The sequence below is a fragment of the Cervus canadensis genome, chromosome 29 (assembly GCF_019320065.1).
Source record: "Cervus canadensis isolate Bull #8, Minnesota chromosome 29, ASM1932006v1, whole genome shotgun sequence".
In the NCBI taxonomy this organism is placed as follows: Eukaryota; Metazoa; Chordata; class Mammalia; order Artiodactyla; family Cervidae; genus Cervus; species Cervus canadensis.
This window is the reverse complement of record NC_057414.1, coordinates 45370956-45385756: the sequence shown is the minus strand read 5'-3', so window position 1 is coordinate 45385756 and position 14801 is coordinate 45370956. Positions and strand designations below refer to the sequence as shown.

Here is a 14801-nt window from a genome sequence, read left to right as displayed (position 1 = left end):
GCCCACCTGCCGGCTGGAGGGCTGGCCACATGGCCCTGCCAGCAAAGGGGAGGGGGTCTCGCCTTGCAGCCTCTGGCTGTCATTAGCTGCTCCAGGGCAGGATGTGGGTCCTGCAGCCAGCGAGGATCTAGGCTCACAAGGGGCCACCTGGACTTCATTACTCGTTAAGTGGTCGGGTCTGTGAGTGGGCCGGGGGACAGCCAGCCCCACCCACACCCCTCCAAGCCAGCACTGCGGCGGCTCTGTCACAGAGTAAAACAGAACCAGGCCCATCCCAGAACCCCGGGAGGGTCCTGTGTGGGAGGCTGCGCCCAGCAGGGGATAGACCAGCGTGGGCTGGAGGGGTGTGTTCGGGGGTGGTGAGCGCAGATCCTGGACCATCCGTTGGGGTCCCTTTGGCAGCCCTCCCCCACCCCCAAGGGGCCTGCAGTATTTGGCAGTTTAGGCCACCGTCAATGTCCTGTTTCTGACAGGTGGGAGGGCAGAAAGGGCACTGTGGCCCCTCACCCTGGGAAGGACCCAAGTGGCTTTCCCTCCACCTCACCTCACCCCAGGAAGCCTCCAGCAGGGGAGGGAGCCAGGAGGGTGCAGGGGGGACCCTGGGGCCCCCAGTCAGGCAGCCCAAGACCCCAGCTCTGCAGTTACAGGAGCTCAGGGTGCCCAGACCCCCCTCAAAGTGAATTTCAGCTGACAGGAGATGCCTGGGTCCCAGGTGGGAAGGGGCCGGGGTCTGGGGAGGGCGTCCCCCAGCGTGGCCCAGGGCAAGAGGCTGGCAGCTCCTGCACCCAGGTGGAGCGGAGACCCCGGGGAGGAAGGACTTTCCGGGCTGTGGACAGAGCGGGGTCCAAGCGGGGTCCTGGGAACCGGCTTAGGGGTGCACGCAGAGGGTCCCCACGCATCCCATCCCTCCGAAGGAGCCCTCCTGGCTGACGACAGGAATGTGCAAGAAGGCGCCCCTGGGACCGGTGGGCGTGGCAGGGGGCGTGGTGTGGCATGGCAGGGGGTGTGGCGTAACAGGGGGTGAGGCGTGGCAGGTGGGGGCGAGGCGTGGTGAGGGCTTGGTGTGTTGGGGCCTGCCTTGCCGTGGTGGGGGCGTGGCGGGGCATGGCTGCCGTGCGGGCGTGGCGTGGCGGTGGGGGCGTGGCGTGGCGGTGGGGGGGGGTGGGGCATGGCGTAGTGGTGGGACGTGGCGTGGTGGGGGCGTGGCGTGGCAGTGGGACGTGGTGGGGGCGTGGCGGCCTCCGAGCCCGCTAAGTAGAGAGATGGGAGCGGGGCCGGGCTCCTGGCGTCGCCACCTCCGTGTTTGTACCCACCGAGCGAATATACACTAAACGAGGCTCAATCAGGCACAGCCAAAGGAACTGCCGATTCTGTCCTTTCTTCTTAATCCCTTTGGCTTAGGGTTTCCCGGCCTGGACAGCCTGTGGCGAGGGGAAGGCTGCCCAAGGGCACCCGGGCATCCGTCCGCGGACATTCAGGCAGTGACCAATCCCCGGCCATCCTGGCGTGCGCCCTGCATCGTGGGCCATTTCCCAGCCGGCCGGTGGGGGAGAAGACACTGTGTCTCCCCGGGTCTTGGTGAGATGGTCAAGGATGGACCTGGGATGGAGACTGGCGTGCGGCCATGTCCACGCGTGAAGGAGGCGCTTGGGTTGGGACGGAGGACATCTTTGCCGTCCCCTCAGCCAAACCATGAAAAGCAACCCTCTCCCCCCAGCCCCCAGCACCAACCCGGAGACCACCTTGGGCTGGAGCCCAGCACGGCCACGGCGTCTCGGCTGTCCAGCTTGGGACAGGTCAGTTCCCAGGTGTCCAGGCTGGAGCTAGCCCTTGAAGAGCCTCAGGGTCCAGCCCGGCACAGGGCCAGGTGAGGGCTTCTGGGCTCTAAGGATGTGACCACGGGGTGCTGGGTTTCCTGCTCTGGAGGGGGTGATGCCTCCCCTTGGCCACCGCTCCCTGAAGGAGAGTCCGAGTCCCACCTGGAGGCGGCCGCCCCTCTGCCAGCCCCAGCCGGGACCTTGGCACCCAAGTGTCCAGCCGTGGCCCCTGGGGGAGCTCAGCCCCACCCCAAATCAGGAAGTGTCTCCAATCCCACGCAGTGTCAGCCTGTTTCCTCCCACCCTGGCTTCCAGGAGGTAGGGAGTGCAGCTGGCCCTCCAGGGCGCCCTGGTCCCAGAAGGCTGGTCCGCTCCACCCTCTCGCACCCTGCTCCCACTGGACAAGTAGGCCACCGCCACGGGCCTTGCGTGGAGTCTAATCGGCTTCAGGGAGAAGCAGACGTCGTCAGGGAAAGGCCCCTGTGCCCCTCACCCTATTTCCTGAGCCCCCAACCCCACTGGGCTGGAGCTCTGATTTAAGCAAATCATTGGTGCCAGCTGAACAAAGGCGCCAGGGGTCCGGGCCCTGCCCCGCGCCTTTGTCCTGGCCCCCCACCCCCCGACTTGGGCCTTGAACACCACGGTGCTGTGCGTTCTGTGGGGTTTCTTCAGACACCATCCAGCCCCAGCTCCGTGGAGACAGGCCGTCCCCTCAGGTGAGAAAACAGAGGCCAGGAGGGAAGGGGCCCGTGGCCCGGCGCGGCGGGGTCCACAGGGGGCCGCAGAGCTCGGGCCCCGCTGGCCCTGAGGGGGGTCCTGGGAAAGGGGCAAGGGCGAGGAGGCAGATCTGGGTCTCTAGAAGTCTCCTCAGTGTCTCTTCTGATTGAGTGACTCGACACCACTTGGCCCCTGGGACAAGGCCCCCTTCATCCAGACCCCGAACCCCAGCACCCTGCCCTCAGTCTGGGAGGGAACACGGGACAGCTCTGAAGACCACTGTCTGTCTATAACCCCTCCTTCCCCGCCCCGACCCCCACATTGCCCAGAGATGCCCCAGCCTCCAACAGGGCTGCCAGGAGGGCAGAATGTGGCCAGGGACTCCCAGCCCATCCTACATCCCCTGCCTCCACTGACAACCTCCGAGATACACATGTCTCTTCCAGCTTTGTGTCCGCCACTAGAGGGGACCCCAGCTGCCCATGTGGATGGCGGTGGGGGAGGGGGGCGCCGAGGGCCCCCACAGCTACACACGGCCACACACAATCGCTCCCATCTTGCTTCCTCAGCAAGAAGGAAGATGCTGTTCTTCGGATGGACGGACGCTGCCCACCCTGTGCCCACCCCCTCCTCTCCCCTGGAGTGGGCATCAGGACACTCTTCCCTCCGGCCCCGGAGCTCCATTCCCTCCCCTCCAGTCCTCTGCCTCTTCCAGGCTCATGTTTGTCCCCTTCCCCAAGCCCCGAGCTGTCTCTCTCCCCCAAATCCTTCTTCTTCTCCTCCCGTTGTCCCCACTGAACGCTCTCTGCCCTTCCCAGGCTCTCTCTCACAGGTGGTTCAGTTTCTGCTCCAGCCTCCTGGCAACCTCCTCTCCCCAGAGGTGCTCTGGGCCACCCTGAAACTCCCACCCGCTTCCTGCTCTGCCTCTCCCAGAGCAGCAGGAGGGCAGCAGGCAAGAAAGATGCAGTGAGACTCTGGGCCATGACGGTGGTGGCCTGGGGGCCCTGGGGGTCGAGGTGGCTGACGGACGCCCAGGGAAGCCATGCCGGCGGGTGGGGATGGGTGCGTAGGGGCCAGGGGATCTCTCTGTGGAACCACTGGATGGAGAACCTCAGCCAGGGGCGGCTGGAGCCTGTCCTGGGACGGGGGCGGGTCTCACCTGGCGGGGCCGTGTCTGGCCTGGGCCAGTGAGTGGTCACTGCACTGGGGCCTGAGCATCTCCATCTAAGGGGCAGCTGAGCCCCGGCAGCTGAGCCCCGGCGGACCATGTGAGTTTGGCCGAGGCCGCCTCGTCCCAGCGCCGGGTGAGGGTGCACTGCCGCTCACCTTGCCACATGACCCTGAGGCCCCGCTGAAGCGCTCACGAGCCTCTGAACCTCGGTGGGACTGGACTTGGGGTCCCTTGGCAAGGTGAGGGCACAGGGGATCCAGAAACAACCCGGTCCTCCAGCCAGCAGAGCCAAGGCCTTACTTGAACAGGACTTCCCATCCCAAGAGACGTGCTGGCCTGTTGTCTGGATCCCGTTCCCAGGGGCCACGGCTGCCTGCGGGGTTCCAGGCAGGTCCGGGGTGCCCTCCTCCCGGGGCTTGCCTGCCTGTCTCTGTAGCTGGGCCAGCAGGTGGAGGGGGAGCGGCGGGGAAGAGGGTACCCTGGCCACTTTGCTCCCCTTAGGAGTTGGGAAGGGCCTTGGGGGTGGGCAGGAAGGGTAAGGAGAGAGGAGAGGCCCCAGAGGAGCGTGGTGGGAGGGTCCCCGGGGAAGGTGGCCGGGCCGTTCGCTGCGTGCGGGGTTTGCAGCAAGCACGGAGCTCTGAGCCCACAAGCCGGGCCCAGAGGGGACAGGAAGAGGCAGCTGCCCGCCCTGGACACTGCGGCCCTGTCTCCCCTTTCCAGGGCTCCGGGGCCACCAGCCCTGCCGGCTCTGTGCCCGGGGCGGGCATGCCTGGTCACTCCGGGCCGGGCTGTCCGCGTCACCAGGGAGAGGGTTAAACGTCCACCATGCGTCAGACATCCCGGGGCGGGTCCCTCACTCAGGCCTCCTCCGAGACCCTGCTCCGAGCACCTTTCCCCTGGGAGCCGAGGGAGGAGGAAGGAAGCGGATGGAGCCAGAGGCCCTGCCGGCCCCGAGGGCACCTTCCCACGTGCCCCCCTCCTGCCCCCAGTTCTCACGGGGCCCCCTCCTGACGGAGGAAGGCTTGACCTCAGGGCTAACTGGCGCCTGGAAGACGGGGGCTGCAGGGCGGGGCTCGGCCCCAGGCGGGGTGGGGGCACTGGGGGGGCTCGCAGAGCAGCCCAGAAGCAAATCCCCAGGGTCTTTCTGCAGGAGGAGGCCTGGCGGGCACAGGAAGGACCTGAGCATGCCCCAGTGGTCACTCTTGGTGGGTCACTGCGGGTGAGAGTGGGCAGCACTTGGGCAGGAAGTAGAGAAGGGCCAAGAGCCACAGGGCGGGTGTAGGGGGCGTCCGTCAGGGACCCCAAGGGAGAAAGAGGGGAAGGCTGGGACCACAGGTGGGCGGGCTCGTCTGGAGATGAGGTGAGGGCAGCCCGCTGGACCTCGGGGAGACCTCTTCTGTGTGTGGGCCTCATCTGGGGCCACGGGGAGGTCACGAGAGAGAAGGGGGTCTCGGATCAAGCCCGATAATTCCGTTTCCTGAGGAACAGGCCATGAGGGCCAGGAGGGATGGCCCGAGAGGGACCCCGGCTGTAGAGGGCAGCTGGGGCTCCGGGGTGGTGGGCTGGGCAGGGTGGGGGCCACTTCGTCTCGCCAGGAGGGGCACGCGGGGCTTGCTGAGGCTGGAAGGAGGCTCCTGGGGGACGGTGTACCTGGGGCCGCCCCTCACCCTCGGGGCCGTGGGAAGGGAGTGGGCCTGGAGGGCGCAGGGCCACGTCCCGAGTGGGAGCAGGCCCACAGGCCAAGGACGCGGGCCTGGCCGACACTGAGGACATTCAGGATGTGGGGAGCCCACCCGGACTCGGGCCCCGGAGGCCCCGGCTGGCCTGTGGGCAATGAGGGGGGCCCTCTGCTCAGAGCCCTGGAGCTCGGGTGAGGCTGGGCGAGCAGAGCCCGCAGCCCCCAGCCCACCCCGGCCGGCTGCCCCACCCCCACCTCCAGCCCGCCGCCCGCCCCAGGCCTTCTGGATCCCATCAGGTGTCACAGCCGTCCGGCTGGGACATAATGAGGCAGGCCGGGGTCAGTGGGTGACCTCTAGTGGACCCGATGTTCGGAAAGCCCTAGATCGAAATGACCCAACCCACGAGTTGAGACTAGGTTTCCCAAGTAGGCCCTTCAGCCTCCTGAAGACACAGTTGGGCAGAAACGCTTGCCGCAGTGGGGACCCCAGGACCCCCAGGGCACAGCGCGGTCTCCAGCCCCTGGTTCCCTCAGCGCGCCTCTCCTGGGGCCGGGGGTGGGGGTGGGGTACAGGACAGCTGGCTGCCCGCAGCCCCGCAAACGTGAGCGTGGCCGCCTGGGGCTGGCGCCCAGGACAAAGAACAATGCGCGATGCTAAAGCCCTGTGACCTCAGGCCACCCTGGGCATCCACCCCAAGTCCAGGGACCGGCAGCTGGCAGGATTTGGGGGGCTGGAGGGGTTCTGGTGGGAGCCGAGCCCCAGCGAGGAGGCTTGTGTGGCCAGAATCCATAACTCAAGTTCGGGGAGGGGGAGGGGTTGGCTGCAGCATGGAGCGAGACTTGACGGATGGCGGGTCCCTCCCACCCCCAGGTTCAAAGTCGTTTTTGTGCAGACTCAACATCCTTCTTGTCCTCCCCTCCAGGTGCTATTTGGGGAAAAAAAAAAAAAAAAAAAAACTTTTCAAACTACATGCTGAAAACTTCAGCATGAAAATTTAATGTCAGAAGCACCATAATCTCTTTCCCAGAGATAAGACCCAGCCGTGCGAGGAGGGCTGAACCCGGGCCCTTAACCCGGAACGCCGATGAGGGCCGGAAGGCAGGGGCTGGGGGCCTGAGCTGGGGCTGGGGAGGGGGCTGAGCCCGGGCCCTCGGGGGGCCAGGCATCCACACGGCGGGCATGCTCGAGTGCGATGGGAAACGCGTGTGGCTGCCGGCTGCCCTGCTGGACGCGCCTGCGGCCATGGAGCCTCGGACGTCCCGTGATGCCTCGGCCCCTGCGTCAGACCCTGATTTAGCCCTCGCCCGGGGTTCAGGTTGCTGACAGCTGGGCCGGGAAGGGCAGTGCAGCCGTCACCGCACACGACCTTTCCGAGCAGGGCCTGGCTCCCTCCTGGCCGACAGCGCCGCCCGCGGGGGCATGATGCACGCACAGTTGAGAGACACCGTCTCCCACCCGAGCCCTGGCGCTGGGTCCACCCAGGCCGTCCGCCCTCCGGGGGCCCAGCCTGGGTGCGGTGGGTGCGGGAGCTCTGGGCTGCCCTGGTGGGCCCAGGTGTCAGCCTGCTGGGGGGCATGGAAGATACCCCAGGCTGCCCAGGCCGTTGGCACGCTCCCCGCTTTGCAGACAGAACCCCTCTGGGTGGTCCCCGGCAGTCCCTGCCCTGGACCAAAGCCTCCTCTTCAGCCCTTGGCCAATCCCAGGTCACTGCTCGGGCCAGGCCGGCACCCCAGAAAGGTGGGTGGGTGCTCCTTGGGCATGCGGGTGCCAAGCCCCGGGCCGCATTCCTGGGGAGGGGGCGGTAGGAAGGGGCCTCTCTTAGGGGGCAGGGCTCCCAGGCTGAACGCTGGCCCTGACCGCCCTCAGGGTGTAATATGACTGCCTCATCAGGCGGCCGCCCTGGGACTCCATCCTGGGGACCCCTCCTTACCCGTGCCCCCTACTCCAGTCCCGCTCGGATGGCCCAGGACCCTGACAGCTTGAGCAGCAGGGGGACTTGCGGTGGGGATCACTGGGTCTCTACTTTAATGGAAGGAGAGGCAGATGTGCTGGGAGGGGGCTTGTCCGTGAGCCACAGGCCCGAAAGCCCCCGGAATCTGAGTTTGAAGCAAGCCAGGCCCCTCTCTTGACAAAGAGACCAGCCCAGCACTCTGGGGTGCCCTGAACCTGGGGGGCCTGGCCACCTGGTCCCAGCCCCTCAGCCCTGGTGCCCTGGCCCCCAAGTGGCTCCAGGCTCCGGGCCAGGCGGGGCAGGGCTGGGATGGGGTGCACACATCCCAGGACAGGGCTGGAGCGAGGCCAGCCTGCAAGCTCCTTCTCCCAAACTTGGCAGTGTCTCTCCGAGCGTCCCACCCCTCGAGGGGGCGACCAGGAGTCAGGGGGCCACTCTGTTTGGGGCTGTTTGCAGCCCCTCCCGGAGTCGCCATGGCAACGACACGGGTGCGGCCGGGGAGCCATACCTCAGAGGTGACTAAGTGTGTGTGTTCCTCCCGTTATAGCGCCCGGCGCCCACCCCCCCACCTCGGGATGCACACACCTCGGGCCCCGGCCCCCTGCAAGAATGTTCCATGAGCCCCGTGGGCAAGCATGTGGCCCGCATGCCAGGCCCAGCACGCCCAGCCGGCGCCTGGCCCCCTCCTGCCCCGGGGTCACCGCACGGCCTGCAGCCTCTTCCTTGCTGCTCTGGGTCCCAGCTTCCTGCTGTAAGGGCCTTCCTGGTTCCCTGCCCCTCTGTCCCGGCACACAGACCCCGGGCGACACTTCCTGTCCTGCCTCCCTCCTGCCCCCACGCCCCGCGGTCCCCCGCGGCCTTGGTGCCCGGGGCTCTGCCCGGGACGGGGCCCAGCACTCCGGCCCGTACGGGGTCTCTGGGTGGGGAGGAGAAATCGGGAGGACATCGGCCGGCCCTGGGAATGGAGGCCAAGCCCGCCGCCAGGGCTTTGGGATGGCCAGTGTGGTCACTTTCTGCTCCCCTCCTGGGGGCCTCTCCGGGGGGCCTTCCAGCACCCTGGCAAAGCCTGCGTTCAGGGGAGCTGGGACCCGTTCCGGCCGGGGTCATCTTGACTGATGTGGACAGCTGCGACCCACCTCCCGAAGCTATTTGAATTTCAGCAGGAGCCAGGAGGGCTGGCACGCGGGCCCAGCATCCCGGCGGCAACTCGATATTTTCAGATAAAGGGCGTCGCTCACCACTCTGCTCACAGCTGCGGCTCCCCTTACCCCCTAAGCCCCAGAGGAGGCTCGGAACGCACAGTTTTCCCGTTTTGTACCAGCCGAGGGGCCAAGGCGGATTTAGCCGGGGTGAGGCCAGGGGACGGGGAAGCCGGGGACGCTCGGGAGGTGAGGACAGGCTGGGGATGGGAGCGGCAGCTGGTCTTAATCCCACTGGCCTCCTTCAGGACTGGCCCCGAGGGCCCTGTGCCCGACTGTTATTTTTAGGAGACACCTTGGGGCACTTGCACTGCCTCTTCTTGGGGACACAGGGCAAGCCCAGTGTGGTCACGCACCAGGTGGCCCCCAGATCCAGGGGAGACCTGGGTGGCGTGGGTGGGGGGGCACAACAGTTGTGGTGTCTGGGGACAAGTGACTAGGACTAGTTCTGGGGGCATCACCCCCCACACACTCAGCCACACAGATGCACCTCGGGAGGCGAGGGCCTTTCCTGAAGCCCCCCAAGGCCCGGGGGGAAGCCTCGTAGAGCGGTGGGAGGGGAAATTCACGAGCCCCGAGCTGAGAGACACATGGGGCCAAGGGACACAGCAGGAAGGAACCCGGGGACGGAGGGTCTCCTTAGGTGGAAACAGAACCAACAGCAGCGCAGAGACTCCCGAGGCCAGGTGGCCCCCTGGACCACAGAGCGGGCAGCCGGGGTTCTGGGGGTGCCAGGGGCTGGCCGGGCAGCAGGGGCAGCGTGTGGGGCTGGGCGCACCCCCAGGGACACTCTGTATGCGGGTTAGATTGAACACGGGCTGGAGGAGCAGAGTCCTGGAGTTGCTCCGGAGGGACCAGCCGCCAAGGCTCCGTGGGGGTCACGGGCCAGCGTGAAGGGATGTTTCTCAGGCCAGCAGGATGGGTGGCACATTCGGGGCCGCCACACCGGCAGTGACCAGGTGCCCACCTCCCCCCATCCCAGGCCTGGATGCCCCGTGGGCCCTCCCACAGTTCTACTGACCTCCTGGGGCCTCTGCCGTGCCCACCCTGCCACTCCGTGGCCACGTGCGGGGGTCACCTGGCAGGGACCTGGGGCATGGCAGGCCGCACAGGACGCCGGGCACGGTGATGGGCAGCCGTAGGGACAGAGCCCTGGCCTGGGCAGGGGTCTGCAGGGGGACGCACCCCCGGGTGGAGAACGTGGACATCAGTAGATGAGAAGGACAAGGCCGCAGCCCAGGCTTCATGGCAGCAAGGCCGGCAGCTCGGAGGGGAGGGCCGGACGCCTGGGCCTCGAGGCCCCGCAGCACTAGAGCGAGGGGCCGCCCGCCCCGGGGCCCACGGCAGGCCTCAGTGGGGCCCGGAGCTGAGGGGGCCTCCCCCTACAGTTCCCCTCACTCGAACTCTCGCTCACACGCGCGCACACACACCCGCGTGACACACGACCTCTCTACCTCCGGACTCACACGGCTCCCCCTCTGACCGCAGGCGTGGGGTTTTATTAGGGCTACAAATCAGATATCCCACGGTTTGGGGCTGACGCTGGTTTTTCTAAGAGTTATTTAGGGCTCTGGCCGCCAGCAAAGTCCAGAGAGACCCCGGCAGCAGCGTGAGCTGTCCCGGCTGTCAGGGCTCCGGCGCGGCCTGAGGGGGTCTGTGAGGCCCGCACCGCCCGCCTCCGAGGGGACGCGAGGCCCAGCCCAGCGGTCGCCCCTGAGGGCCGGCCTCCCTGGTGGTCGGCGGGCATGCTTCTGCAGGCGGGCACCATCCCGCCACCCCTCTGCCCACAGCCCAGAGGCCTGTTGCCCAGGGTCTGTGGCCATGCGGAGTGTCACGGGGCTGGAGGAGGCACAGCAAGGGGGGCATCCAGAAAGCCTCTGCACATGCACGTTAGGAGCGGGGCAGGGGGCACAGACCCCCCTACACCGTCAGTGCCAATTCTAAGAGCATCCAGGCACTGGCGGGTTCTCCCGCTCAAAAAGCAGCACCCCCCCATGTCAGAGCCTGTGCTGTCCCCTCCGCCAGCTTCGGCAGCAGGAGGGCTGGCTCGGGGCAGAGGCTCAGGGGGCGAGCAGCTCCTGGGACTCGGGCTGGGAGGACTAAAGGGACAGGTCACCCAGGCGGGCGGGCCAGAGGAAAGGGGGGCTGACTTCGACCTGCAGAGTGGCCTGCTGGGCGCCCCAAACCAGGACTCTCCATGAGGACACTCTTGGGGGCGCCTTCATGGAGAAAAGAGCACCCGCCCAGGGGAGAGGGAGGACGCCGGCGAGGAGACCTGCAGGCCGAGTCTGTGGGGCCCCCTTGGAGGCCACTGGGGCCACGGGGCGGGAAGGGCCTAGGCATGAGGGGCGCCCCAGCCCCAGCCCTGCAGAGGCGGAACCGGGGATGTGCCCGCAGAGCTGGGCCCAGGCAGGGTGCAGATATGGGGCGGGGAGGGGGGGAAGGACGGCGTCCCCCAGGCACCCCCAGGGAGGAGAGTGGGCCGGTTTGCCTTCCCTCCACTGCAGACTCAGGGGTCCAGACCCACCCGAGGAGGCGGGGGCCAATCAAAGCCAGATGTGGGAGCAGCACAAAAAATGTTGATCATTTTGACCAGGAAAAGCCCTGGTCAGAGAAATAATGAAGTGACCGGGGCAATGGGCGCTGGGGGTGATCACAGGCACGAAGGAGCGACGTGTGTGCCGTGCAGGCAGCTGGCGGCCCTGGGGTCCCTGCGTCTGCCTCGGGGTGTCCGGCTGCACATGCGGGGCAAGGCTCCCCCGGGTGGGGCAGGTGGGGCGCTGGGAAGGAGACCCAGGCTCTGGGCCACCTTGCCGTTTCTCCCAGGGTGCTGAGCACCCTGAGAGAAGCCGGGCAGGCAGGTGGGGGCGCGGGCGGAAGTGGAGGGAACTGCCCGGGGTGGGGGCACCCCGAGGGAGAGCCAGCGTGGCTCCAGGAGGGGGTGGGCACCTTGGTCAGGACGGGACTCAGTGTGGGTCATGAAGCTGAGGCAGGAGAAAAGGGCCAGAGCTCACGTGGGGCTGACAGGCCTTCTGAGGGCCGGAGCCATGTGTTGTCTGCACCCGGGGAGAAGCACTGCAGGCAAGCAGGGGGCACGGGAATGCCGTCCCAGGGCTGGCTGGAAAGCCCCTCCCCAAGCCAGTCCCCCGACCCTGACCCTGGCCCCAGTGGTGCTCCCAGGCCCCCAAGGGGGCGGGCTGGGGTGACATCCCCACCCAGGCCTCAGCACTGGACCCGGCCCCTCTCCCCACAGCCTGCGGGGACGTTCAGAGGCTGATAAACAACCTGGGTGGTGGTGTGGCAGGCCCAGCCTGCCGTGAAACATTCCAGGCTAAGCTCCCCACCCCCCAGAGCAGCGGTAACACGCATGCCGAGCTCCCACGGGCAAACGGCACGTGAAGTCCACTCCCGCACACGGCGGAGTGTTGCTCGACCTTAAAGAGGTGCCGCTTGGCCTGGGTGGGCCTGCAGGCCGTGATGGCGAGTGACAGAAGCAGGACCCAGGAGATCACACCCCCGTGACTCCACGGCCATGCCACGTCGACAGGCAGGTCCGGAGACGGAGTGCAGGCTCGTGTGGGCAGGGGCCGGGGCGGGGCGCGGGGTCGCTCTGTGGGTGACAGCAACCTGTGTTCAAAGTGATGCCAGCCACGGAGACACCCCCGCCTGGACACTCCGTGCCGGGGAGGACTGTACGGATGAGAACCACACCTCCATAAAGCTGCTTGGAAGCACAAAAGAACCACCCTGGCGGGCTCTTCCTTCCTCTGTGATGTGAGGAGGGGGAGCCCCAGTCTTCGCAGCCAGGAGGCAGGAGCCACAGCCTAGGAGGCGCCCCCCCCTTCGCACCCCAGGCTGGGCTCTCCTGGGTGGCCGAGCCGACGTGCAGGACTGGGCGGCTGACCGGCCGGGGCGCACACTCAGGCCTTTGTGCACGGAGCTCTGAATTACACGGAAGTCGGGAGGCGGGGGGACCCCGCCAGAGCCCCCATCAGGGCCCCTGATCTGATTTCTTCAGTCCCCTCTGTGTTTTAAGGCCTAGCAGGGGGTTGGGGGGTGTGGAGTTGCGGGGGGGCAGGCAACGGTAACGGCTGTGTCCCTGTCCTGGGCCCCCTGTCGGGGCAGCCGGGGAGCCCACCCAGAGCACAGAGGACGGAGCCTCAGACAGGCAGGCTTCCTGGGACTCGGGCGGAGGTCCCGGCAGCAGGAGGAGCGAGCACTCCTCCCCGAGTGGTGAGGGGCCGGCCAGGCAGCGGGCGCCTGCAGTGGGCGACTCCCGCAATGTGCTTGGAGTGAGGACACCATGGGGAGGCCCCCCGGGGGCCCCCGGCCCTGGGAGAGGAAAACCAGACGCCGGCAGAGGGGCTGTGGCCAGATGGGTTTCCGCTCCATCCTGGCGGCCCTGCCCGGCGGGCAGGCCTCACCTGGCGCTGCCAGGGGGTCTGGGATGTGTCCTGGGGGCCATGGGCCGGGCCTGCTGCAGCCATAACTCAGCGGCAAAGGCCCGCCAGCTCTCCCTGCTGGACCCTGAGTCTCACGGCCCCGCACTGGCCACCGTGGCCACACAGTAGATGGGGACCTTGGGGGGGCAGTGCAGTTGGCTCTCCCCGAGCGCTGGCCCAGGGTGCTCCCAGCAGGGCTGTCCCCACACAGGGAAGGGAGCCCAAGTCCACTGCACCAGGCCCTCCTGTGCCCAGCCCCCCACAAGGCTGACTAGCAGAGGCCTCGGCGAGCCCAGCCCAGGGGCTCCTGAGACCCCCCTGCAGGCCCCGTGTGTGGGGAGCAGAGGGGAACAAGCGGCGGGGCCCAGGAGTCTGCAGCGCCGTCATCTCCCAGCTGTGGGAGGAAGTGGGAGCCGGGGTCTCAGAGAAGGCAGCGCGGGGCCCGCATCCCGGGGCAGGGCCTCCCGAGGCGCCGGCTGTCTCGGTCAGCCTCCAGCCTGCAGCCGGCGAGGGGCGGGGGGGTCACACAGCCCCTTCTCCAGGCTCCGTGACTGGGGGTGGGGCGGGCAGCCCCCCAGCCGAAGGCCCACTGGCTTCCTGTTCTTGCGCGGCCTGCAAGGCAACCCCCACCCCTGCCTGGCCACCGCGCCCAGCCTCCCTCCCGCCTGCCTCTGTCCCAGCGGCCCGGCCGTGGCCATCCCACCCGCCGGCCCTGGGGGTTTTGAGGAGACTGTGGGTGGGGGGCGGCCCCCTCCTCCGTGGCCGTGACCCGCAGATGCCGGGCCCTGGGGGACATGGGGGCCCCCGCGAGCGGGGCGGCGGGCCACCGGGTGGGGGGGCTCGGGGGGCCTGCATCCGGGGGCGGCCGGCTCTGGACGTGCAGCGGATGAAGGATGGGCTTCCTCCCCTGGCCTTGAGTCGGGGTCCTCGGGGCCGCGGGGCCCCATGAATTATTTCTCTCAGGAAAATACCATTGACTCTGCGCTCGGCCTCCCTCCCGACCTTCCCCATCACTTTAAATCAACGCTGAAGGCTGCAGTTTGCCCGGACCTTCACCCTCAGGCGAGGGGAGCTTCAAAGGCCCACGTGACGCCTCTGGGGTCCCTCAGGGAGGGGGAGCCGGCGGGCTGGCTCCCCACTGTCTCCCCCACCGAGGGGACGGCCCAGCTCCAGGATGGGCTTTGGGGACCCGGGAGGCTGCACAGAGGGTGGTCCCCCAGCCCTTGTGGCTTGTGACCCCCCCCACCCAGGGAGAACACAGCCTGATTCCCAGAGCACCCACGACGCCTTCCTGCTTGTCTCCCAGACCAAGACCGCGGACACTCAAGAGCCGGGCCCAGCTGACCCCCCGGGGGTGCTCGAGGCAGCTTCCAGCGGCAGCCTGCTTCCAGGAGACACCAGGCCATGGGCAGCTCCCAGGCACCAGCTCCTGGAGCCCCGTGCCGCCTCTGCCCCCCACCCCACGGGTCCCCAGACCCCCTCCTTTCCCGCCTGCCCCCGGGTGCAGCCTCTGCTGACCGCTCGCCACGTCCCGTCCCGGAGCCCTCGGCGGCAGCCACCTTCCCTGCGGGCTCTGCTTCCTGCTGGGGACCAACCTCGCTCTGGACTCAGCTCAGCTTCCTGCGGACCCCCCACCCTCCACAGCAAGCCCACTGTGCCCCACAGGACCCCCAGCCAGGCGGGCTCCCTCCCGTCACCCAGACCCCCTGCCCTCACCCCCCCACTTTCTAACTGCCCCCTTCCCCAAAGGGCATGAAGGCAGGCTTTTAAATGGAGTGGCTCAGGGTGACTTCAGGGCTTGGGGCAGGCGGCCTCCCTGCCGCTG

At 67.9% G+C, this 14801-nt stretch overlaps 1 protein-coding gene across 1 annotated transcript; it reads left to right on the top strand.

Annotated features, from left to right (window-relative positions):
* The first annotated feature begins 1168 nt into the window (after positions 1-1168).
* Positions 1169-14732, top strand: LOC122430764 (vegetative cell wall protein gp1-like). The gene is made up of 4 exons (XM_043451581.1): positions 1169-1173; positions 1402-1578; positions 1718-1796; positions 14283-14732. The coding sequence occupies exons 1-4, from the start codon at positions 1169-1171 to the stop codon at positions 14730-14732; spliced, it is 711 nt and encodes a 236-aa protein (XP_043307516.1).
* The last annotated feature ends 69 nt before the right edge of the window (positions 14733-14801 follow it).

Bases quoted from the DNA above. Each gene is read 5' to 3' on its own strand.
- LOC122430764 (XM_043451581.1), top strand. The intron at 1,579-1,717 runs GTGAGATGGTCA...CTCTCCCCCCAG, and splicing joins CTGTGTCTCCCCGGGTCTTG to CCCCCAGCACCAACCCGGAG. The intron at 1,797-14,282 runs GTCAGTTCCCAG...CTTGTCTCCCAG, and splicing joins GGCTGTCCAGCTTGGGACAG to ACCAAGACCGCGGACACTCA.